Raw genomic sequence first — 25,037 nt, forward strand, 5'->3', positions numbered from 1 at the left:
CCTGTCCAACATGCGTCCCCCCCCAGCTGAAGGCAGAGAGAGTCAGCCATCCTCTTGGGTACTCTCCTCGCCGAGGCGGAAGAAGCGGGACAGGCCGTCTGCGTTGGCGTGATCTTGGCCTGGGCGATGCTCCACAGTGAAGTCCATCCCCTGCAGGGAGATGGACCAACGCAACAGCTTCGGGTTTTCTCCCCGCATCTGCATCAGCCATTGCAGGGGTCGGTGATCTGTTTGCACCCGGAAGTGGGTACCGAAGAGATAGGGCCGGAGCTTCTTGAGGGCCCACACTACGGCAAAGGCCTCCCGCTCGATGGTGCTCCAGCGCTGTTCTCGGGCCAGCAGGCGTCGGCTTATGAAGACCACTGGCTGATCGACCCCCTCGGTGTTGAGTTGGGAGAGGACGGCCCCTACGCCATGATCTGAGGCGTCCGTCTGTACTATGAATTCCCGGCTGTAGTCGGGGGCTTGGAGCACGGGGGCGGTGCACATGGCGGACTTCAGGTTCTCGAAGGCCGCCTGACATTCAGGAGTCCAGTTGACTTTCTGGGGGTTCTTTTTGGACGTGAGTTCTGTGAGTGGCCCTACAATGCTGCCATAGTCTTTCACGAAGCGCCGGTAGTACCCGGTGAGCCCCAGGAAGGCTCAGACCTCTGTTTGGGTGACCGGGGGCTCCCAGGCCTGGATGGCGGCAATCTTGAGCTGGAGGGGGGCCACCAGGCCACTTCCCACCTGGTGTCCCAGGTAGGTCACGGACCCTTGGCCGATCTGGCACTTGCTGGCCTTGATGGTTACCCGGCCTGCCGGAGGGCGTTCAGGACCTCCCGGAGGTGGTGGAGGTGTTCTGCCCAGTGGCAGCTGTACACAGCAATATCGTCCAGATAGTTGGCGCTGAATTCCTCCAGACCCGCCAAGACTTTGTTCACTAGTCTCTGGAAGGTGGCGGGTGCGTTTTTCATTCCGAATGGCATCACCTTGAAGTGGTAGTGGCCATCCGGGGTGGAGAAGGCAGATCGCTCCTGGGCACCTGGGGTGAGGCCGATCTGCCAATAGGCCGCTGTCAAATCGAAGATGCTCAGGTAGCGGGCGGCCCCCATGCGGTCGATCAGTTCATCTGCCCGGGGAATGGGATGAGCGTCGGTCCTGGTGACGGCGTTCAGACCCCGATAGTCTACACAGAACCTGAGCTCGGGGGCGACGCCCGGGGCGGCGGCCTTGGGGACCAGCATGACTGGGCTGGCCCAGGGGCTGTCGGACGGCTCGATCACTCCCAGAGCTAGCATCTTGGAGACTTCCGACTGGATGCAGGCGCGTACTCGATCAGGCACCCTGTACGCCCTGTGTCGGATAGGGGGGCTATCCCCGGTGTCAACGTCGTGGAGGCACCAGGGGGTGACCCCAGGGATGAGGGAGAACAGGTCGGCAAATTGTAGTAGCAGTTCTTGGCAGTCTTGGCGTTGCGCTGGGGACAGGGTCTCGGAGAGGTGGACTCCCTCCACGGAGCCGTCTTTCTCGAGCGTTTTCAGGAGATCGGGGAGTGGCTCGGAGTCTTCTTCAGCCCCACTGTCGGTAGCCATCAGGAGGCTAAGTTCAGAGCGTACAAAGTGGGGTTTGAGTCTGTTGGCGTGGAGGACCCGCAGGGGGTTTCGGGGTGATTCCAGGTCTACCAGGTAGGTGACGGGGCCCTTGCGCTCCACCACTTTGAAGGGTCCTGTCCATTTGTCCTGGAGGGTGCAAGGTTCAACCGGGGACATCACCCCGACCTGTTGTCCCGGCTCGAACTCGATGGATGAGGCATTCTGATCATACCAGCGCTTCATGTCCTCTTGGCTGGCTTCGAGGTTGGCCATGGCGAGTTCCCTGAACCGCCGGGTCTGGTTACGGAGGGTCAAGAGGTACTTGTATACATCAGGGGGAGTCTTCTGAGGGGCCACCTCCCACCCTTCTTTGACCAGGCTGAGGGGGCCCCGGACGGGGTGTCCATACAAGAGTTCGAACGGACTGAAGCCCAGGGATTTCTGAGGGACCTTCCTGTAAGCGAACAGGAGGCACGGGAGCAGCACGTCCCATTGGCGACGTAGGGGTTCTTCCAGGCCCATGATCATCCCCTTGGGGGTGCGGTTAAATCGCTCTACTAGTCCGTTCCCTTGCGGGTGATAGGGGGTCGTGAATTTGTAGGTGACCCCGCACTGTTGCCATAGGGACTTCATGTACCTGGAGATAAAGTTCGTGCCCCTGTCACTGACGACTTCTCGGGGGAAGCCCACCCGCGAGAAGATCCCCATCAGGGCTCGGCCCACCACGGGCGCCGTCACGGTCCGGAGAGGTATGGCTTCGGGATAGCGGGTTGCATGGTCTACCAGGACAAGGATGAACTGGTGTGCCTGTGCTGTCCGGGGCTCCAGGGGCCCCACAATGTCTATTCCCACCCGCTCAAAGGGGGTGGTGACGATGGGAAAGGGTTGCAGGGGGACCTTCAGTTTTCGGCCGCTTTTCCCGCTGGTCTGGCAGGTGGGGCAGGCCCGGCAGTGGTTCGCTACATCGTTCCGCATCTTCGGCCAGTAGAAGTGGGTCACCAGGCGGCTGTACGTCTTGTCCTGCCCCAGGTGCCCGGCAAGAGGCACATCGTGTGCCAAGTTCAATAGGAAGACTCTGAATCGGAGGGGGACCACCAGCACCCGGCTGGCTCCAAGCTCGGCGATCTTTTGCTCACTGTAGAGCAGCTCGTTGTCCCAGTAGATCCAGTGGGCCCCCGAGGCATCCCCTGCGCTCTGGGCTATGGCCTGTTGTCGGAGTCCCTCGAGGGAGGGACACGCTCTTTGTTCCTGGCGGAACTGTTCCTGAGTGGGGCCACCTTCTTGGCGCCACTGGGCCAGCTCCGGGAGGTCTTGGAGTTGATCCAGTTCTTCGTTGTCGGACCCCGGAGGACCAGGCTCAGGGGTGGTTTCTTCGGTGACGATCGGCAGAGGAGGTTCGGGCCACTCCGGTTCCTCTGGGCTGGAGATGGCGCGGTCGGCCATGGATCGGGTCGTTACACAGACCCATTCAGGGAGACCAAGCATCCCCAGGTGCTCCCTCCGCTCAACGGCTGACCAGGGGGAGCTCTCGAGGTCAAACCCCAGAAGGCAGTCCACCGGGGCATCGTCGCGGACAGTTACTTTTAGCATGCCGGACACCCCCCCCCACTCGAAGGGGACGCGGGCCATCTGGCACAGGCTTTCGGAGTTGTCTGCCGACCGCACTGGACAAAGTACATTCGGTAGGATCTGGTCAGTGGTCACCAGATGGCAGCGGACTGCGGTCACACTGGCCCCTGTGTCACGGAGGGCTTCAGCCCGGCGTCCATTGATGGTGACCCACTGGCTGTATTTCTGCGTGTTGGCGGGGATGGGCGCCCTCGGGACCATGTCCCTCCCCCCTAGACAGACCAGGGACATGGTGGCTGGTTCCCACTCGGGCTGGTACTGCTCGTACTCTTCGGCGTCTTCTTGGCCCGGCTCTTCTCCCAGGGCGGCGACGGTGATCTGGCGGTTCATGGGGCTCTGATTTTTCGGGCAGTTGGGATCATTGGCGTAGTGGCTGGGTCGCTGGCATTTGTGGCAGGTAACGTTGGAGCGGAACCCTGGTCAGTTTGGAGGGCTTCCTCTTCCGGCCGGGGGCGGGGGGTTGCTAGTGGAGGGCACCTTGACGGTGTCCCGGCCCCGACCCTGGCCTCCTCCTCCCCCCCCGTGGGCGGTGGGGCCCTTGGGAGGCTCTGTTCTGTTCGCTGGGCCAGCTTCGAGGGACTCGGGTGCTCTCCCATTGGTCTGCTTCGATGCGAGTTTCCGAGGTTCGGTCAGTTTACTATCAAGGAGGTGCTGTCTTAGTTCGACGAAGCAATTATTGGAGAGGTGCTCCCATACAATAAGGTCGAATAATTGCTCGTAGGTGGTGACCTGGCTGCCCTTGATCCATCTCTCGAAGGCTCGGCTAAAAAAGTTCACGTACTCCACCCAGGTTGTACCAGGGATTCGTTTGCAGTCCCGAAATCTCTGCCGGTACATCTCGGGCGTGAGCCCATAGAGAGTGAGGAGGGCGGCCTTCATGTGGTCGTAGGATGTCATCTGGTGGTCGGGGAGTTGCAGCAGGGCGTCTCTTCCTTCGTTAACGAATTTTCCCCATAGCCCGGCTCCCCAGTCGCTCCGTGGGATTCGGTGGGAGGTCTTTGCTACCTCGTAGGCTTTAAACCATTGCTGGATATCATCGTTCCGGTAGTATTCCCTGATGACGTCCTTGGGGATGTGGACCTTGGGGTCCGTAGGGGCAGTGGGGCTCTGGTGCCCGGAGACGCCGAGGTCGTTGTTCTGCCATCGAATTTCTAGCTCCTTCAAGTTGCGCTCATGCTCGTATGCTAGTCTTTTTTCTTCCAGCTCCCTCTGGCTCTTTTTCTCTTCTCGTTCTTCCCTGAGCCGCAAGTGTTCGAGGGTTATTTTTTGTTCTGCCAATTTGAGTTCTCCATCTAAACGGAGTCGAGCCAGCTCCAATTCGTGGAGCCGGCTTTTCTCCTGTTCTTGGGCCTCTTCGGACGAGAGGCCCGAACTTCTTTCGTCTGTAGGGGTGGTACTTGTTTCGGTGGTCTCGAGGCTTTGATTTTGGGGTGGGGATGTTTCCGTCTCCACCCAAGATTCTAAGGCGTGCTTGAGGTCATCTTTCGTGCTTAGTCCTGTGGTAGCAATGCCCAGCTCTATGCAAAATTGCTTTAGTTCTTTGTGGCTGTATTCTTCCAGATTTTCCATCTGAAATTTTTCTGTTGTTCCACTCTCCTTTGTCGTCATGGGGGCTGTGTGTCGTGGGGTGAGTTACTCTCTGTACGATTATGCGTCGGCTCGGATCGCGCCGATGGCCACCAATGTTAGACGGGGACCTGGAGGGTCGGCCGAGTACAGGGGGGAGAGGCCTCCGGTGAGGGCCCTCTCCGGTAATCGTACAGACAAGTAACTTCCCCCCCCACAGATAGACACCACACAGGGATGAGTTCTGCACACTTTTATATATCTTTTAAGCAAGGTACTTGACGGTACAGCAGGACCAGGACACGAGGATCCTGTCAATCTAGTCTCTTTGGGGGAAAGGGTAGCGGGACTGTCTCAGTACCGGACAGGTCCGGGGGTAGCAGGTGGGGAGCTCACAATCCTCGAGCTGATGGGCTCGCAAGTAGGGGCCGCGGCAGTGCCAGCAGGCCCTCCAGATGGTTCACGAAAAGGATGAGCCGCGGCAGCGCCAGCAGGCCTTCAAGATGGTTCACGAAAGGATGAGCCGCGGCAGCGCCAGCAGGCCTTCAAGATGGTTCATGAAAGGATGAGCCGCGGCAGCGCCAGCAGGCCTTCAAGATGGTTCACGAAAAGGAGCCGCGGCAGCGCCAGCAGGCCTCAAAGGATGAGTTTGTCTCGGTGTCTCTCGACTCCAGGATACAACTGCCTTCCTGCTCTGAAGCTGCCCCAGTTATAGGTCTGGCGCCCTTTGATGTCCGGACCCTCGCACTTGGAGGTCGGGAGGTCCGGGATGAGGGAGTCCAGTCACCCAGCAGGGGGGTGGAGCCCGCGCCCAGGGAGGCCGGGGGAGCCAATAACACTCCTTCTCCCATTGACCTGCCAAGTGGTCTCTTCACCCCCCCGGGCGGATGGTGGTGCCTCGATGTCGGGGCCTGGCTGGGCCCGAGGCCGAGGTCGACCCGAGGCCACGAGGCCTGGTCGTGTAGTGTCCAAAATGGCGGCTGGGCCGGAGACATGGGTTCTGGAAGGGACCCGGGCCAGCCGATACGGTGGAGTTCAGGAGCCAGGGTTCCGTCGGGCAAGGGCCGGGGGTTGCCCCGGCGGGTTGCAGGGGTGGTTCTTGTCCGGGGAACAGGAGGAGCAGGGGTCCGCGACCCGCCATGCGGGAAGGGGACGGCCCGGCCACGAGGCCTGTCCAACACTGACCATCGGGAGAAGGAGCAGACGTATCTAGGTGTACGGTGAAGGACGCACCTTGAGGCAGGTATGACTACAGGGGTCCCGGAACCTTCCCCCCCATGGGGGCACTAAAGACCCTACTTTTGGGTACCTAAGAACCACACTTTATGTTAGAGGTAGACACTAGTCACCCTAACAAGAAGGCAATATCTAGTATTATATTGCAAAAACAGGAGCTCGTCCTGAAGAATGCCGCTGACTCATTAGAGCCATGGGCAGAAACATGTCGTCGACGGTTACAGTGGTGATGGGGTAATTGTTCCTCTAATCCCCACATCCCAGATTATAACACCGAGTGATACACCCTACGATTAAATGCAAATTGGGGTATTACATTGGTTTTTAATTAATTATTTTCATGGGCCACCACTTAAATAATTAGAAGTGCCTCCCTGTCCTCGGGTGTAGGCCCGCTCTATGAAACCGAGTTTTTAGAGAGCGAGGACAGCCGATGATGAAGCAGAACACCGGGCGGTGTGTGAGGACCATGCCCGGCACTCCTAGCAAGTACTGCTACTAGGGACACAGTAACGTAATGTAAGTGACTACAACTTCAGGGCAGCTATAACTGTGTGTATATAGTAGATTTGGAGGCCAGCTCACCCTAGAGACCCAGCAGCCTCTGGTTCCCTCCCATGGATATCACTGGGGGTTCTGTGTTGATATAGCTCTGAGGCTTGCCCTGTTCTGTCCTCCAAGAAGTGGATAAAGTGTTTGGGTTATAAATAGTCATTGAACCGGGTATGGATCGGGTGGATTCACGCCCTGCAGGCCGCTTCTCTCCGGGGAGGGCTCTTCTGCCACCCACCCTGGCCAGGCCTTCCTGCCACAGCAGCAGTAATCCTCTAAGCTTTCCTAAGCCGAGTTAATGTTATCTTCCCCCTTCACCCTCCCGCGCAGAGTCCCTGTGCTTGTGTGAGCCGCTGGGCACTCATGGAGATAGCGCTTGTTGAGTGTGATATGGGTGCATAGCGCCTCGCTACAGCCTCCTTGCTTTGTGTCTCCTCAAGGCTCCGCAGTTGTACATAGTGCCTCGCTAAAGCCTTCTTGCTTTGTGTCTCCTCCAGGCTCTGCAGTTGTACATAGCGCCTCGCTAAGGCCTTCTTGCTTTGTGTCCCCTCCAGACTCCGCGTTTGTACATAGCGCCTCGCTAAGGCCTCCTTGCTTTGTGTCCCCTCCAGACTTTGCAGTTGTACATAGCTCCTCGCTAAGGCCTTCTTGCTTTATGTACCCTCCAGACTATGCAGTTGTACATAGCACCTCGCTAAGGCCTTCTTGCTTTATGTCCCCTCCTGACTCTGCAGTTGTGCATAGCGCCTCGCTAAGGCATCCTTGCTTTGTGTCTCCTCCAGACTTCGCAGTTGTACATAGCGCCTCGCTAAGGCCTTCTTGCTTTATCTCCCCTCCTGACTTCGCAGTTGTACATAGCGCCTCGCTAAGGCCTCCTTGCTTTGTGTCTCCTCCAGGCCCCACAGTTGTACATAGCGCCTCGCTAAGGACTCCTTGCTTTGTGTCTCCTCCAGGCTGTGCAGTTGTACATAGCGCCTTGCTAAGGCCTCCTTGCTTTGTGTCTCCTCCAGGCCCCACAGTTGTACATAGCGCCTCGCTAAGGCCTTTTTGCTTTATGTCCCCTCCTGACTCCGCAGTTGTACATAGCGCCTCGCTAAGGCCTTTTTGCTTTATGTCCCCTCCTGACTCCGCAGTTGTACATAGCGCCTCGCTAAGGACTCCTTGCTTTGTGTCTCCTCCAGGCTGTGCAGTTGTACATAGCGCCTCGCTAAGGCCTTCTTGCTTTATGTCCCCTCCTGACTCCGCAGTTGTACATAGCGCCTCGCTAAGGACTCCTTGCTTTGTGTCTCCTCCAGGCTCTGCAGTTGTACATAGCGCCTCGCTAAGGCCTCCTTGCTTTGGGTCTCCTCCAGACTTCGCAGTTGTACATAGCGCCTCGCTAAGGCCTTCTTGCTTTATCTCCCCTCCTGACTTCGCAGTTGTACTTAGCACCTCGCTAAGGCCTCCTTGCTTTGTGTCTCCTCCAGGCCCCACAGTTGTACATAGCGCCTCGCTAAGGACTCCTTGCTTTGTGTCTCCTCCAGGCTCTGCAGTTGTACATAGCGCCTCGCTAAGGCCTCCTTGCTTTGTGTCTCCTCCGGACTCCGCAGTTGTACATAGCGCCTCGCTAAGGCCTCCTTGCTTTGTGTCTCCTCCAGGCCCCACAGTTGTACATAGCGCCTCGCTAAGGCCTTCTTGCTTTAGGTCCCCTCCAGACTTCGCAGTTGTACATAGCGCCTTGATAAGGCCTTCTTGCTTTATGTCCCCTCCTGACTTCGCAGTTGTACATAGCGCCTCGCTAAGGCCTCCTTGCTTTGTGTCTCCTCCAGGCCCCACAGATGTACATAGCGCCTCGCTAAGGACTCCTTGCTTTGTGTCTCCTCCAGGCTCTGCAGTTGTACATAGCGCCTCGCTGAGGCCTCCTTGCTTTGTGTCTCCTTCAGGCTCCGCAGTTGTACATAGCGCCTCGCTAAGGCCTCCTTGCTTTGTGTCTCCTCCAGGCCCCACAGTTGTACATAGCGCCTCGCTAAGGACTCCTTGCTTTGTGTCTCCTCCAGGCTGTGCAGTTGTACATAGCGCCTCGCTAAGGCCTCCTTGCTTTGTGTCTCCTCCTGGTTCTGCATTTGTACATAGCGCCTCGCTAAGGCCTCCTTGCTTTGTGTCTCCTCCAGGCACTGCAGTTGTACATAGCGCCTCGCTACGGCCTCCTTGCTTTGTGTCTCCTCCAGGCTCCACAGTTTAACATAGCGCCTCGCTAAGGTCTCCTTGCTTTGTGTCCCCTCCAGACTCTGCAGTTGTACATAGCGCCTCGCTAAGGCCTCCTTGCTTTGTGTCTCCTCCAGGCCCCACAGTTGTACATAGCGCCTCGCTAAGGCCTTTTTGCTTTATGTCCCCTCCTGACTCCGCAGTTGTACATAGAGCCTCGCTAAGGCCACCTTGCTTTGTGTCTCTTCCAGGCTGTGCAGTTGTACATAGCGCCTCGCTAAGGCCTTTTTGCATTATGTCCCCTCCTGACTCCGCAGTTGTACATAGCGCCTCGCTAAGGCCTCCTTGCTTTGTGTCTCCTCCAGGCTGTGCAGTTGTACATAGCGCCTCGCTAAGGCCTTCTTGCTTTATGTCCCCTCCTGACTCCGCAGTTGTACATAGCGCCTCGCTAAGGCCTTCTTGCTTTATGTCCCCTCCTGACTCCGCAGTTGTATATAGCGCCTCGCTAAGGCCTCCTTGCTTTGTGTCTCCTCCAGGCCCCACAGTTGTACATAGCGCCTCGCTAAGGCCTTTTTGCTTTATGTCCCCTCCTGACTCCGCAGTTGTACATAGCGCCTCGCTAAGGCCTCCTTGCTTTGTGTCTCCTCCAGGCTGTGCAGTTGTACATAGCGCCTCGCTAAGGCCTCCTTGCTTTGTGTCTCCTCCAGGCTCTGCAGTTGTACATAGCGCCTCGCTAAGGCCTCCTTGCTTTGTGTCTCCTCCAGGCTCCGCAGTTGTACATAGCGCCTCGCTAAGGCCTCCTTGCTTTGTGTCTCCTCCAGGCTCTGCAGTTGTACATAGCGCCTCGCTAAGGCCTTTTTGCTTTATGTCCCCTCCTGACTCCGCAGTTGTACATAGCGCCTCGCTAAGGCCTCCTTGCGTTGTGTCTCCTCCAGGCTGTGCAGTTGTACATAGCGCCTCGCTAAGGCCTCCTTGCTTTGTGTCTCCTCCAGGCTCTGCAGTTGTACATAGCGCCTCGCTAAGGCCTCCTTGCTTTGTGTCTCCTCCAGGTTCTGCAGTTATACATAGCGCCTCGCTAAGGCCTCCTTGCTTTGTGTCTCCTCCAGGCTGTGCAGTTGTACATAGCGCCTCGCTAAGGCCTCCTTGCTTTGTGTCTCCTCCAGGTTCTGCAGTTATACATAGCGCCTCGCTAAGGCCTCTTTGCTTTGTGTCTCCTCCAGGCTGTGCAGTTGTACATAGCGCCTCGCTAAGGCCTCCTTGCTTTGTGTCTCCTCCAGGTTCTGCAGTTATACATAGCGCCTCGCTAAGGCCTCCTTGCTTTGTGTCTCCTCCAGGCTCTACCGTTGTACAAAGCGCCTCGCTAAGGCATCCTTGCTTTGTGTCTCCTCCAGTCTCCGCAGCTGTGCATAGCGCCTCGCTAAGGCCTCCTTGCTTTGTGTCTCCTCCAGGTTCTGCAGTTATACATAGCGCCTCGCTAAGGCCTCCTTGCTTTGTGTCTCCTCCAGGCTGTGCAGTTGTACATAGCGCCTCGCTAAGGCCTCCTTGCTTTGTGTCTCCTCCAGGTTCTGCAGTTATACATAGCGCTTCGCTAAGGCCTCTTTGCTTTGTGTCTCCTCCAGGCTGTGCAGTTGTACATAGCGCCTCGCTAAGGCCTCCTTGCTTTGTGTCTCCTCCAGGCTGTGCAGTTGTACATAGCGCCTCGCTAAGGCCTCCTTGCTTTGTGTCTCCTCCAGGTTCTGCAGTTATACATAGCGCCTCGCTAAGGCCTCCTTGCTTTGTGTCTCCTCCAGGCTGTGCAGTTGTACATAGCGCCTCGCTAAGGCCTCCTTGCTTTGTGTCTCCTCCAGGCTCTGCAGTTGTACATAGCGCCTCACTGTGGCCTCCTTGCTTTGTGTCTCCTCCTGACTCCGCAGTTGTACATAGCGCCTCGCTAAGGCCTCTCTGGTTGTCTCCTAAAGGCTCCGCAGTTGTGCATAGCGCCTCGCTGCGGCCTCCTTGCTTTGTGTCTCCTCCAGGCTCCGCAGTTGTGCATAGCGCCTCGTTGCGGCCTCCTTGTTTTGTTTCTCCTCCAGGCTCTGCCGTTGTACAAAGCGCCTCGCTAAGGCATTCTTGCTTTGTGTCTCCTCCAGTCTCCGCAGTTGTGCATAGCGCCTCGCTAAGGCCTCCTTGCTTTGTGTCTCCTCAAGGCTCTGCAGTTGTGCATAGCGCCTCGCTAAGGCATCCTTGCTTTGAGTCTCCTCAAGGCTCCGCAGTTGTACATAGCGCCTCGCTGCGGCCTCCTTGTTTTGTTTCTCCGCCAGGCTCCGCAGTTGTGCATAGCGCCTCGTTGCGGCCTCCTTGCTTTGTTTCTCCTCCAGGCTCCGCAGTTGTACGTAGCGCCTCGCTAAGGCCTCCTTGCTTTGTGTCTCCTCCTGACTCTGCAGTTGTACATAGCGCCTCGCTAAGGCCTCCTTGCTTTGTGTCTCCTCCAGACTCCGCAGTTGTACATAGCGCCTCGCTAAGGCCTCCTTGCTTTGTGTCTCCTCCAGGCTCCGCAGTTGTGCATAGCGCCTCGTTGCGGCCTCCTTGCTTTGTTTCTCCTCCAGGCTCCGCAGTTGTACATAGCGCCTCGCTAAGGCCTCCTTGCTTTGTGTCTCCTCCTGACTCTGCAGTTGTACATAGCGCCTCGCTAAGGCCTCCTTGCTTTGTGTCTCCTCCAGGCTGTGCAGTTGTACATAGCGCCTCGCTAAGGCCTCCTTGCTTTGTGTTTCCTACTGGCCCCACAGTTGTACATAGAGCCTCGCTAAGGACTCCTTGCTTTGTGTCTCCTCCAGGCTCTGCAGTTGTACATAGCGCCTCGCTAAGGCCTCCTTGCTTTGTGTCTCCTCCAGGCTCCGCAGTTGTACATAGCGCCTCGCTAAGGCCTCCTTGCTTTGTGTCTCCTCCAGGCCCCACAGTTGTACATAGCGCCTCGCTAAGGACTCCTTGCTTTGTGTCTCCTCCAGGCTGTGCAGTTGTACATAGCGCCTTGCTAAGGCCTCCTTGCTTTGTGTCTCCTCCAGGCCCCACAGTTGTACATAGTGCCTCGCTAAGGCCTTTTTGCTTTATGTCCCCTCCTGACTCCGCAGTTGTACATAGCGCCTCGCTAAGGCCTTTTTGCTTTATGTCCCCTCCTGACTCCGCAGTTGTACATAGCGCCTCGCTAAGGACTCCTTGCTTTGTGTCTCCTCCAGGCTGTGCAGTTGTACATAGCGCCTCGCTAAGGCCTTCTTGCTTTATGTCCCCTCCTGACTCCGCAGTTGTACATAGCGCCTCGCTAAGGACTCCTTGCTTTGTGTCTCCTCCAGGCTCTGCAGTTGTACATAGCGCCTCGCTAAGGCCTCCTTGCTTTGGGTCTCCTCCAGACTTCGCAGTTGTACATAGCGCCTCGCTAAGGCCTTCTTGCTTTATCTCCCCTCCTGACTTCGCAGTTGTACATAGCGCCTCGCTAAGGCCTCCTTGCTTTGTGTCTCCTCCAGGCCCCACAGTTGTACATAGCGCCTCGCTAAGGACTCCTTGCTTTGTGTCTCCTCCAGGCTGTGCAGTTGTACATAGCGCCTTGCTAAGGCCTCCTTGCTTTGTGTCTCCTCCAGGCCCCACAGTTGTACATAGCGCCTCGCTAAGGCCTTTTTGCTTTATGTCCCCTCCTGACTCCGCAGTTGTACATAGCGCCTCGCTAAGGCCTTTTTGCTTTATGTCCCCTCCTGACTCCGCAGTTGTACATAGCGCCTCGCTAAGGACTCCTTGCTTTGTGTCTCCTCCAGGCTGTGCAGTTGTACATAGCGCCTCGCTAAGGCCTTCTTGCTTTATGTCCCCTCCTGACTCCGCAGTTGTACATAGCGCCTCGCTAAGGACTCCTTGCTTTGTGTCTCCTCCAGGCTCTGCAGTTGTACATAGCGCCTCGCTAAGGCCTCCTTGCTTTGGGTCTCCTCCAGACTTCGCAGTTGTACATAGCGCCTCGCTAAGGCCTTCTTGCTTTATCTCCCCTCCTGACTTCGCAGTTGTATTTAGCACCTCGCTAAGGCCTCCTTGCTTTGTGTCTCCTCCAGGCCCCACAGTTGTACATAGCGCCTCGCTAAGGACTCCTTGCTTTGTGTCTCCTCCAGGCTCTGCAGTTGTACATAGCGCCTCGCTAAGGCCTCCTTGCTTTGTGTCTCCTCCGGACTCCGCAGTTGTACATAGCGCCTCGCTAAGGCCTCCTTGCTTTGTGTCTCCTCCAGGCCCCACAGTTGTACATAGCGCCTCGCTAAGGCCTTCTTGCTTTAGGTCCCCTCCAGACTTCGCAGTTGTACATAGCGCCTTGATAAGGCCTTCTTGCTTTATGTCCCCTCCTGACTTCGCAGTTGTACATAGCGCCTCGCTAAGGCCTCCTTGCTTTGTGTCTCCTCCAGGCCCCACAGATGTACATAGCGCCTCGCTAAGGACTCCTTGCTTTGTGTCTCCTCCAGGCTCTGCAGTTGTACATAGCGCCTCGCTAAGGCCTCCTTGCTTTGTGTCTCCTTCAGGCTCCGCAGTTGTACATAGCGCCTCGCTAAGGCCTCCTTGCTTTGTGTCTCCTCCAGGCCCCACAGTTGTACATAGCGCCTCGCTAAGGACTCCTTGCTTTGTGTCTCCTCCAGGCTGTGCAGTTGTACATAGCGCCTCGCTAAGGCCTCCTTGCTTTGTGTCTCCTCCTGGTTCTGCATTTGTACATAGCGCCTCGCTAAGGCCTCCTTGCTTTGTGTCTCCTCCAGGCACTGCAGTTGTACATAGCGCCTCGCTACGGCCTCCTTGCTTTGTGTCTCCTCCAGGCTCCACAGTTTAACATAGCGCCTCGCTAAGGTCTCCTTGCTTTGTGTCCCCTCCAGACTCTGCAGTTGTACATAGCGCCTCGCTAAGGCCTCCTTGCTTTGTGTCTCCTCCAGGCCCCACAGTTGTACATAGCGCCTCGCTAAGGCCTTTTTGCTTTATGTCCCCTCCTGACTCCGCAGTTGTACATAGAGCCTCGCTAAGGCCACCTTGCTTTGTGTCTCTTCCAGGCTGTGCAGTTGTACATAGCGCCTCGCTAAGGCCTTCTTGCTTTATGTCCCCTCCTGACTCCGCAGTTGTACATAGCGCCTCGCTAAGGACTCCTTGCTTTGTGTCTCCTCCAGGCTCTGCAGTTGTACATAGCGCCTCGCTAAGGCCTCCTTGCTTTGGGTCTCCTCCAGACTTCGCAGTTGTACATAGCGCCTCGCTAAGGCCTTTTTGCATTATGTCCCCTCCTGACTCCGCAGTTGTACATAGCGCCTCGCTAAGGCCTCCTTGCTTTGTGTCTCCTCCAGGCTGTGCAGTTGTACATAGCGCCTCGCTAAGGCCTTCTTGCTTTATGTCCCCTCCTGACTCCGCAGTTGTACATAGCGCCTCGCTAAGGCCTTCTTGCTTTATGTCCCCTCCTGACTCCGCAGTTGTATATAGCGCCTCGCTAAGGCCTCCTTGCTTTGTGTCTCCTCCAGGCCCCACAGTTGTACATAGCGCCTCGCTAAGGCCTTTTTGCTTTATGTCCCCTCCTGACTCCGCAGTTGTACATAGCGCCTCGCTAAGGCCTCCTTGCTTTGTGTCTCCTCCAGGCTGTGCAGTTGTACATAGCGCCTCGCTAAGGCCTCCTTGCTTTGTGTCTCCTCCAGGCTCTGCAGTTGTACATAGCGCCTCGCTAAGGCCTCCTTGCTTTGTGTCTCCTCCAGGCTCCGCAGTTGTACATAGCGCCTCGCTAAGGCCTCCTTGCTTTGTGTCTCCTCCAGGCTCTGCAGTTGTACATAGCGCCTCGCTAAGGCCTTTTTGCTTTATGTCCCCTCCTGACTCCGCAGTTGTACATAGCGCCTCGCTAAGGCCTCCTTGCGTTGTGTCTCCTCCAGGCTGTGCAGTTGTACATAGCGCCTCGCTAAGGCCTCCTTGCTTTGTGTCTCCTCCAGGCTCTGCAGTTGTACATAGCGCCTCGCTAAGGCCTCCTTGCTTTGTGTCTCCTCCAGGTTCTGCAGTTATACATAGCGCCTCGCTAAGGCCTCCTTGCTTTGTGTCTCCTCCAGGCTGTGCAGTTGTACATAGCGCCTCGCTAAGGCCTCCTTGCTTTGTGTCTCCTCCAGGTTCTGCAGTTATACATAGCGCCTCGCTAAGGCCTCTTTGCTTTGTGTCTCCTCCAGGCTGTGCAGTTGTACATAGCGCCTCGCTAAGGCCTCCTTGCTTTGTGTCTCCTCCAGGTTCTGCAGTTATACATAGCGCCTCGCTAAGGCCTCCTTGCTTTGTGTCTCCTCCAGGCTCTACCGTTGTACAAAGCGCCTCGCTAAGGCATCCTTGCTTTGTGTCTCCTCCAGTCTCCGCAGCTGTGCATAGCGCCTCGCTAAGGCCTCCTTGCTTTGTGTCTCCTCCAGGTTCTGCAGTTATACATAGCGCCTCGCTAAGGCCTCCTTGCTTTGTGTCTCCTCCAGGCTGTGCAGTTGTACATAGCGCCTCGCTAAGGCCTCCTTGCTTTGTGTCTCCTCCAGGTTCTGCAGTTATACATAGCGCTTCGCTAAGGCCTCTTTGCTTTGTGTCTCCTCCAGGCTGTGCAGTTGTACATAGCGCCTCGCTAAGGCCTCCTTGCTTTGTGTCTCCTCCAGGCTGTGCAGTTGTACATAGCGCCTCGCTAAGGCCTCCTTGCTTTGTGTCTCCTCCAGGTTCTGCAGTTATACATAGCGCCTCGCTAAGGCCTCCTTGCTTTGTGTCTCCTCCAGGCTGTGCAGTTGTACATAGCGCCTCGCTAAGGCCTCCTTGCTTTGTGTCTCCTCCAGGTTCTGTAGTTATACATAGCGCCACGCTAAGGCCTCCTTGCTTTATGTCCCCTCCTGACTTCGCAGTTATACATAGCGCCTCGCTAAGGCCTCCTTGCTTTGTGTCTCCTCCAGGCTCTGCAGTTTGACGCTGAAGAAACTCACCGTCCTGAAAGAACTCGACAGAGAGCTGAATTCTGTTGTCATTGCGGTGAAGATTCAGGTAAAAGAAGCTAAATGAACCGTTTTGAAGTGATAACAGTCCATTGTCTGCTCCAGGTCGTCATGTAGTTTGTATTCATTTAACGCACAAGTATCACCCCTCAGGCGGTCTCTAGGCACTGATATGAGACTTGCAGCCCTTCCCCGGGAGTGTCAGTCGAACCCAGCCTATAGGGTGACCCGGCAGAAGCCATGCACCTCTTTACAGGCCACGGTGGAGCCTCCTGCTGGACACTTGTGGCATTGAATGATAATCTTCATTACTCTCAGTCCCACTCATCCTCGTCCCAGTCATTTATTGTCGAGTGAATCCCTTCACTGGGACACATCAGCAGTGTGAGAGCAAACCCCGCCCACCCTCACCTGGACCCCAGAGCAAGGCTCAGTCAATCAATCAATCAGGGGGGCTTATTAAGCAAGCTACTCACCCATGAGGGTCTCAAGGCGCTGGGAGGGAGGAGGGTGTGCCTCCGGTTCAGTCAATTAGCCATGTCTTGAGGCACTTTGTGAAAGTGGGGGAGCGTCTGATGTTGACTGGGAGCTCGTTCCTGGTCTTTGCTGTGATGTGGAAGAAGGCTCTTCCGCCTTCTGCTGGCACTCCCAACGTCATCCTAGCACTCCTCCGGGCACTTCCAGCGTCCTCCTGGCACTCCCAGTGTCTGTCCTCCTCATCCCAGTCATTACCTGTATGTCCCCCTCATCCCAGACATTACCTCTCTGTCCCCCTCATCCCAGACATTACCTCTCTGTCCCCCTCATCCCAGACATTGCCTCATTGTCCCCCTCATCCCAGACATTGCCTCTTTGTCCCCCTCACCAGACATTACCTCTCTGTCCCCCTCATCCCAGACATTGCCTCTTTGTCCCCCTCACCAGACATTACCTCTCTGTCCCCCTCATCCCAGACATTACTCTCAGTCCCCCTCATCCCAGACATTACTCTCAGTCCCCCTCATCCCAGACATTACCTCTCTGTCCCCCTCATCCCGACATTACTCTCTGTCCCCCTCATCCCAGACATTGCCTCTTTGTCCCCCTCATCCCAGACATGACCTCTCTGTCCCCCTCATCCCAGACATTACCTCTCTGTCTCCCTCATCCCAGACATTGCCTCACTGTCCCCCTCATCCCAGACATTGCCTCTTTGTCCCCCTCACCATACATTACCTCTCTGTCCCCCTCATCCCAGACATTTCCTCTTTGTCCCCCTCACCAGACATTACCTCTCTGTCCCCCTCATCCCAGACTTTACTCTCAGTCCCCCTCATCCCAGACATTTCTCTGTCCCCCTCATCCCAGACATTACTCTGTCCCCCTCATCCCAGACATTACCTCTCTGTCCCCCTCATCCCAACATTACTCTCTGTCCCCCTCATCCCGACATTACTATCTGTCCCCCCCATCCCAGACATTGCCTCTTTGTCCCCCTCATCCCAGACATTGCCTCTCTGTCCCCCTCATCCCAGACATTGCCTCTTTGTCCCCCTCACCAGACGTTACCTCTCTGTCCCCCTCATCCCAGACATTACTCTCAGTCCCCCTCATCCCTGACATTACTCTCAGTCCCCCTCATCCCAGACATTGCCTCTTTGCTCCCCTAATCCCAGACATTGCCTCTTTGTCCCCCTCACCAGACATTACCTCTCTGTCCCCCTCATCCCAGACATTACTCTCAGTCCCCCTCATCCCAGACATTACCTCTCTGTCCCCCTCATCCCAGACATTACTCTGTCCCCCTCATCCCAGACATTACCTCTCTGTCCCCCTCACCATACATTACCTCTCTGTCCCCCTCATCCCAGACATTTCCTCTTTGTCCCCCTCACCAGACATTACCTCTCTGTCCCCCTCATCCCAGACTTTACTCTCAGTCCCCCTCATCCCAGACTTTACTCTCAGTCCCCCTCATCCCAGACATTACTCTGTCCCCCTCATCCCAGACATTACCTCTCTGTCCCCCTCACCATACATTACCTCTCTGTCCCCCTCATCCCAGACATTTCCTCTTTGTCCCCCTCACCAGACATTACCTCTCTGTCCCCCTCATCCCAGACTTTACTCTCAGTCCCCCTCATCCCAGACATTACTCTGTCCCCCTCATCCCAGACATTACTCTGTCCCCCTCATCCCAGACATTGCCTCTTTGTCCCCCTCACCAGACATTACCTCTCTGTCCCCCTCATCCCAGACATTACTCTCTGTCCCCCTCATCCCAGACATTACTCTCAGTCCCCCTCATCCCAGACATTACCTCTCTGTCCCCCTCATCCCAGACATTACTCTCTGTCCCCCTCATCCCAGACATTGCCTCGTTGTCTCCCTCATCCCAGACATTGCCTCTCTGTTCCCCTCTTCCCGGACATTACTCTCTGTCCCCCTCATCCCAGACATTGCCTCCTGCAGACGACTGAGCAAGATTTCATGCAATATTGTGTCGAAGGCTGCGGACAGGTCCAACAGCACCAGAATCACATAGGTCCCCTTATCCTGTGACATTCTAATGGTATCAGTCACAGAGAGGAGCGCCGATTCCGTGCTGTAGTTGGGCCTCAATCCGGACTGGGAATGGTCTAAACCTCCAGTTAGCTCGATGAAATTTGACAGATAGGCGTTGATATGCTTTTCTGTCATCTTGCTCAGGTATGGGAGAAGAGATATGGGGCGAAGGTTGGATAAGTCCATCCAGGAAGGAGCAGAGTTCTTACGGATGGGATTTACAAGAGCTTTCTTCCATTCCTGTGGCACCTGACCCTCAGCAAGAGAGAGATTCACCAGAGTCTGAATCATAGGACAAAGGGAATTGCCCAAGGAGGAAACAATTCTGGCAGGGATAAGATCTAAAGGGGACCCTGTCTTAATTTGACCTATTAGTGTCTCAATATCGCTCTGACTGACTGCTGGGAAGGCAGTGAGAGTGGCGGTATCAGTGGTCCGGGAGTGAAGGGGGGGGTGTGGGGGGGCCATCCATAGGGTTTGTAGTCTTGATGATTTTGTCATATATCAACTCTATTTTATTCCTAAAAGAGAAGTAGATATCATCACATAATGATTGTGAGGATACATAAGACTTTCTCAAGCTGTAGGTTTAGTGAAGGCTTGTAAAATCCGGTATAAAACCTTAGAGGAGTTGCCCGCCTCCGTTAATTGCGAGGCAATGTGGTTTTTTCGGGCCAGTCTAATGTTTTTGTGATATGTAGACAGGGCAGTATAATAATCCTTTTTATCTTCCTCAGGATGTGTTTTTCTCCAGGCTTTTTCTAACTTTCTACAAGCCTGTTTATCTGACCGCAATTTATCAGTATACCACGCCTCCTGACAAGAAATGGGACGCTCTTTACATAATTTCATGGGGGCCAAAGAGTCAACCGCAGTTAAAATGGCAGAGTTAAACTTTGATAGGGCCGATTGAATGTTATCAGAAGCTAGGTTTATCCAAACCCAATAGGGAAAATTCAATTACAAAATGGTCTGACCATTTCACCTGAATGGAAGGTCGGCATGCGATCTTAGTGGAGTTGGAAAAGATCATATCCAATGTATGACCTGCTAAGTGAGTAGGGCCTTTGTTATGTTGTATGAGTCCTAATAAAGATAGGTCCGCCAAAAAAGATAAGGTCTTGGGATTTTTGGGAAGGTCCCCATGAACATTAAAGTCTCCTAGAAGTAGAAAATCATTTCCAACTTTGAAATGCAGGGCCAATACTTCAACTAGGGAGAGTGAGAAGTTGGCACTCGGCCCTGGTGGACGATAGACCAAAGCCCCATTCCAGTCATTGCCTCTTTGTCCCCCTCATCCCAGACATTGCCTCATTGTCCCCCTCATCCCAGACATTGCCTCGTTGTCCCCCTCATCCCAGACATTGCCTCTCTGTCCACCTCATCCCAGACATTGCCTCTTTGTCCCCCTCATCCCAGACATTGCTTCTCTGTCCCCCTCAACCCAGATATTGCCTCTTTGTCCCCCTCATCCCAGACATTGCCTCTTTGTCCCCCTCATCCCAGACATTGCCTCTCTGTGTCCCTCATCCCAGACATTGCCTCTCTGTCCCCCTCATCCCAGACATTGCCTCTTTTTCCCTCTCATCCCAGACATTGCCTCTCTGTCCCCCTCATCCCAGATATTGCCTCTTTGTCCCCCTCATCCCAGACATTGTCTCTCTGTCCCCCTCATCCCAGACATTGCTTCCCTGTCCCCCTCATCCCAGACATTGCCTCTTTGTCCCCCTCATCCCAGACATTACCTCTCTGTCCCCCTCATCCCAGACATTGCCTCTCTGTCCCCCTCATCCCAGACATTGCTTCGTTGTCCCCCTCATCCCAGACATTGCCTCTCTGCCCCCTCATCCCAGACATTGCCTCTCTGTCCCCCTCATCCCAGACATTACCTCTCTGTCCCCCTCATCCTAGACATTGCCTCTTTGTCCCCCTCATCCCAGACATTGCCTCGTTGTCCCCCTCATCCCAGACATTGCCTCGTTGTCCCCCTCATCCCAGACATTACCTCTCTGTCCCCCTCATCCCACACATTGCCTCTCTGTCCCCCTCATCCCAGACATTACCTCTCTGTCCCCCTCATCCCAGACATTACCTCTCTGTCCCCCTCATCCCAGACATTGCCTCTCTGTCCCCCTCAACCCAGACATTGCCTCTTTGCCCCCCTCATCCCAGACATTGCCTCATTGTCCCCCTCATCCCAGACATTGCCTCATTGTCCCCCTCATCCCAGACATTGCTTCTCTGTCCCCCTCATCCCAGACATTGCCTCTCTGTCCCCCTCATCCCAGACATTGCCTCTCTGTCCCCCTCATCCCAGACATTGCCTCTCTGTTCCCCTCATCCCAGACATTGCCTCTTTGTCCCCCTCATCCCAGACATTGCCTCTTTGTCCCCCTCATCCCAGACATTGCCTCGTTGTCCCCCTCATCCCAGACATTGCCTCGTTGTCCCCCTCATCCCAGACATAACCTCTCTGTCCCCCTCATCCCACACATTGCCTCTCTGTCCCCCTCATCCCAGACATTACCTCTCTGTCCCCCTCATCCCAGACATTGCCTCTCTGTCCCCCTCAACCCAGACATTGCCTCTTTGCCCCCCTCATCCCAGACATTGCCTCTTTGCCCCCCTCATCCCAGACATTGCCTCATTGTCCCCCTCATCCCAGACATTGCTTCTCTGTCCCCCTCATCCCAGACATTGCCTCTCTGTTCCCCTCATCCCAGACATTGCCTCTCTGTCCCCCTCATCCCAGACATTGCCTCATTGTCCCCCTCATCCCAGACATTGCCTCGTTGTCCCCCTCATCCCAGACATTGCCTCTCTGTCCACCTCATCCCAGACATTGCCTCTTTGTCCCCCTCATCCCAGACATTGCTTCTCTGTCCCCCTCATCCCGGACATTGCCTCTTTGTCCCCCTCATCCCAGACATTGCCTCTCTGTCCCCCTCATCCCAGACATTGCCTCTCTGTTCCCCTCATCCCAGACATTGCCTCTCTGTTCCCCTCATCCCAGACATTGCCTCTTTGTCCCCCTCATCCCAGACATTGCCTCGTTGTCCCCCTCATCCCAGACATTGCCTCGTTGTCCCCCTCATCCCAGACATTGCCTCGTTGTCCCCCTCATCCCAGACATTTCCTCGTTGTCCCCCTCATCCCACACATTACCTCTCTGTCCCCCTCATCCCAGACATTGCCTCTCTGTCCCCCTCATCCCAGGCATTACCTCTCTGTCCCCCTCATCCCAGACATTGCCTAGTTGTCCCCCTCATCCCAGACATTTCCTCGTTGTCCCCCTCATCCCACACATTACCTCTCTGTCCCCCTCATCCCAGACATTGCCTCTCTGTCCCCCTCATCCCAGGCATTACCTCTCTGTCCCCCTCATCCCAGACATTGCCTCTCTGTCCCCCTCATCCCAGACATTGCCTCTCTGTCCCCCTCATCCCAGACATTGCCTCTCTGTCCCCCTCATCACCTCTATGTCCCCTCAACGTCATCCTTGGATGACCGGTCCACTATTCGTAATGGCAAGCCGTTACATATCGAGGTAGATCCCCTGAGGGTACCTTTTGGGTATCCAGAGGACAAGCTTCCACGCTGACACGAGACGCTGAGGTCTCTGCACGCAGTGGTCTTACATCCCTTGCGGGGTGTCCACCTCGACACCAAGACGGATTCCTTCGTTCTCTCCATCAGGTAATGGGGGTTTCTCTTTCCTGGGGGGTTCTTGGCCTTACACCCACATACATTGTAGGTACACTTAGCTAGGGTTTGCATTGTAGGAGTACGCTTGATTCCTGCCATGTTTATATGCCTGCATATATTCACTGTTTTAGCACCATGGTAGAATTCTACTTTATGTTTACTCTGTCGGTGCTTGTAATCTTAAATATCTGTTTCTCTCTAATGATTGGCTCAGCAAACATGTTTTATACCTGAATGACGCTGGTTCAATCAATGCTTGTTGAAAAACGTCCCCACAGTTTATTTTTGTATCTCAATGAGACTAAGTGAGCACGATTTACTAAGCGAAATGTACTGTACGGTTTCACGGTCCTTCAAGGATCCAGGGTTGTCATGTTCGGTGGTTGCCAGAAACTATTTGCTCCTTGGTAAGGTTAGGGGGCCGATGGTGGCACTGTGAGCTAGCTGGTCCTAAGGCTAACATATCCTGCGGGGGTGTCTGGAATCTTATCCCTTAGTTTATGTTGTCTAAACGCGCAGATTCTATGTATTATTAAGAACAACACGACAAGTCATTGCCTCTATGTGCCATGCCCTCACCCCAGTCATTGTCTCTGTGTCCCCTTCGTCCTACTCATTACCTATATGTCTCCCATGTCCTAGTCATTACTGTCCCCCTCGACCCAGTTTTTACCTCTATGTCCCCCTCATCCCTCGTTACTTGGCAGGTCTCCCAAAGCCAACTTGGCAGGTCTCCCAAAGCCAACAGAGGGAAGGCGACAGAACCACCTCAGTTATGTCCCAACACAGGCAGGTCAAAAATGATATTATTTCTAGATGCCTCCAGCGTCGCAGACTCCATGGCCATGAGCTCAGGTTCCCTCCAGGTTCCGAGGTCTCTGTCATTGTTCTATAAATCTATCTTCTGATGTCCAAGTCCTGGCCCTGCTCCTCTTGTCCCTCCTCCTTGAAGCCTTGTCCAGCAGGCCCCAGATAGTCTCTTTACTCCACTACTGGTCTTCTTACCTCCACCTGCTAGTGCAAAGGTCACAGACCAGTGATGTGACTTCCTGAATGCGAAGGACCTGTGAAGGTGAACGGACAAAGCTCTTCTACTGTCCAAACAATGAAACAGGTGTCCTCAGGTTGCGAGGAAAGTCACACCCCCAGCAGTCAAACCCAGGAGCCGGCATGTGCTGCCACATCTCACGACACCCCGCTGCCAGCACCCCCCTCCCCCACCGCAGTCAAACCAGGGCACATGGGGCCACAATACTCGACTCTCCGCTGCCAGCACACCACCAGCAGTCAAACCTATTGTTTCACTATCCCTTGCTACCACAATTGTGGCGCAGGGCATTTCACCTTTCATCATTCTTGGGGGTTCACCCAAGGGCAGTATATGCGTGAGCCTTGAACCATGCCTTTCTCTTTATGTGACATGGTGCCCGGCGTAAGGCGGGGGCCTTCCCAGACACATCGGAGCCCCTTGGCTAAGTCAATGGATGGTTCCAAAGGCCAGTTGGGCAGACACAGAGAACTGGTGGCCCCGGCTTGGACCTGGTTCCGAGGACTGGTTGCCCCGGCATGGTCCTGGCTCAGAGGACTGGCGGCCCCGGCCTGTGTCTGGCTCAGAGGACTGGTGGCCCCGGCATGGCCCTAGCTCAGAGGACTGGTGGCCCCAGCTGAGAGGACTGGTGGCCACTGCACGGCCCTGACTCACAGGACTGGTGGCCCCGAAATGGCCGTGGCTCAGAGGACTGGCGGCCCCGGCCTGTGTCTGGCTCAGAGGACTGGCGGCCCCGGTCTGTGTCTGGCTCAGAGGACTGGTGGCCCCGGCATGGCCCTAGCTCAGAGGACTGGTGGCCCCAGCTGAGAGGAGTGGTGGCCACTGCACGGCCCTGACTCACAGGACTGGTGGCCCCGACATGGCCGTGGCTCAGAGGACTGGCGGCCTGGCATGGCCCTGGCTCAGAGGACTGGTGGCCCCAGCCGAGAGGACTGGTGGCCCCAGCCGAGAGGACTGGTGGCCACTGCACGGCCCTGCCTCAGAGGGCTGGTGGCCCTGGCATGGCCCTTGCTCAGAGTAGTGGTCGCCCCGGCCTGCCTCTGGTTCACAGGACGGGTGGCCCGGCCTTTCTCTGACTCAGAGGACTGGTGACCCCGGCATGGCCCAGGCTCATAGGACTGAAGGTCCTGGCATGGCCCTGGCTCACAGGTCTGGTGGCCCCGGCATGGCCCTGGCTCATAGGACTGGTGGCCACTGCACGGCCCTGCCTCAGAGGGCTGGTGGCCCCGGCATGGCCCTGGCTCAGAGTAGTGGTCGCCCTGGCCTGTCTCTGGCTCACAGGACGGGTGGCCCGGCCTGTCTCTGACTCAGAGGACTGGTGACCCCGGCATAGCCCTGGCTCATAGGATTGGTGGCCACAGCACGCCCTGCCTCAGAGGGCCGGTGGCCACTGCACGGCCCTGCCTCAGAGGTCTGGTGGCCCTGGCATGGCCCTGGCTCAGAGTAGTGGTCGCCCCGGCCTGCCTCTGGTTCACAGGACGGGTGGCCCGGCCTGTCTGTGACTCAGAGGACTGATGGCCCGGGCATGGCCCTGGCTCAGAGGTCTGGTAGCCCCTGGCATTGCCCTGGCTCACAGGACTGGTGGCCCCTCATGGCCCTGGCTTGGCTCCCCACACTCGCCACAGTGTCGGGTCAGCAGTAGGAGTAATACAGCTGCTGCTGTCCTGACCACGTGACGAGCCGGCCCTGTCACTGGCCCTGTCACTAGTCCAGCTGTGCCGCTTCACGGGTCAGGCAGTAAAGGCTCCGCAATGGAGGGTTATTTGGCAGAAGGCGGCCCTTGGACGAAACGACCAACAATTAAAGCTCCCGAGCCGTATCCTGTGAGTGAAGCTGTGATTAGGAGCTACATCTCCTAATAATGTTAGTTCATGAATGTCTATAAAAGGCCATCTGTAAATAAAATCCAGCTGTTTCCCAGCGCGCCTTTATTTTTATGTTTTAGAACAAATGTGAGACCATGGCAGACCCACTTAAGATGTACACTCATCCCCTAGGGTGACATAAAAGGGCGTGGCTTAAGATGTACACTCATCTCCTATG

General features: G+C 55.8%; 1 protein-coding gene across 1 annotated transcript in view; it reads left to right on the forward strand.

Moving 5' to 3' along the window:
* Positions 1-25,037, forward strand: part of LOC147706698 (phosphofurin acidic cluster sorting protein 2-like) — an 825,692-nt gene that overhangs the window by 233,308 nt on the left and 567,347 nt on the right. The window contains exon 2 of the mRNA XM_086925834.1: positions 15,659-15,746. Within this exon, the coding sequence (XP_086781960.1) occupies positions 15,659-15,746 (88 nt within the window). The remainder of the gene's footprint in view (positions 1-15,658; positions 15,747-25,037) is intronic.

Source organism: Lissotriton vulgaris, chromosome 6 (genome assembly GCF_964263255.1).
Source record: "Lissotriton vulgaris chromosome 6, aLisVul1.2, whole genome shotgun sequence".
Taxonomy (NCBI): domain Eukaryota; kingdom Metazoa; phylum Chordata; class Amphibia; order Caudata; family Salamandridae; genus Lissotriton; species Lissotriton vulgaris.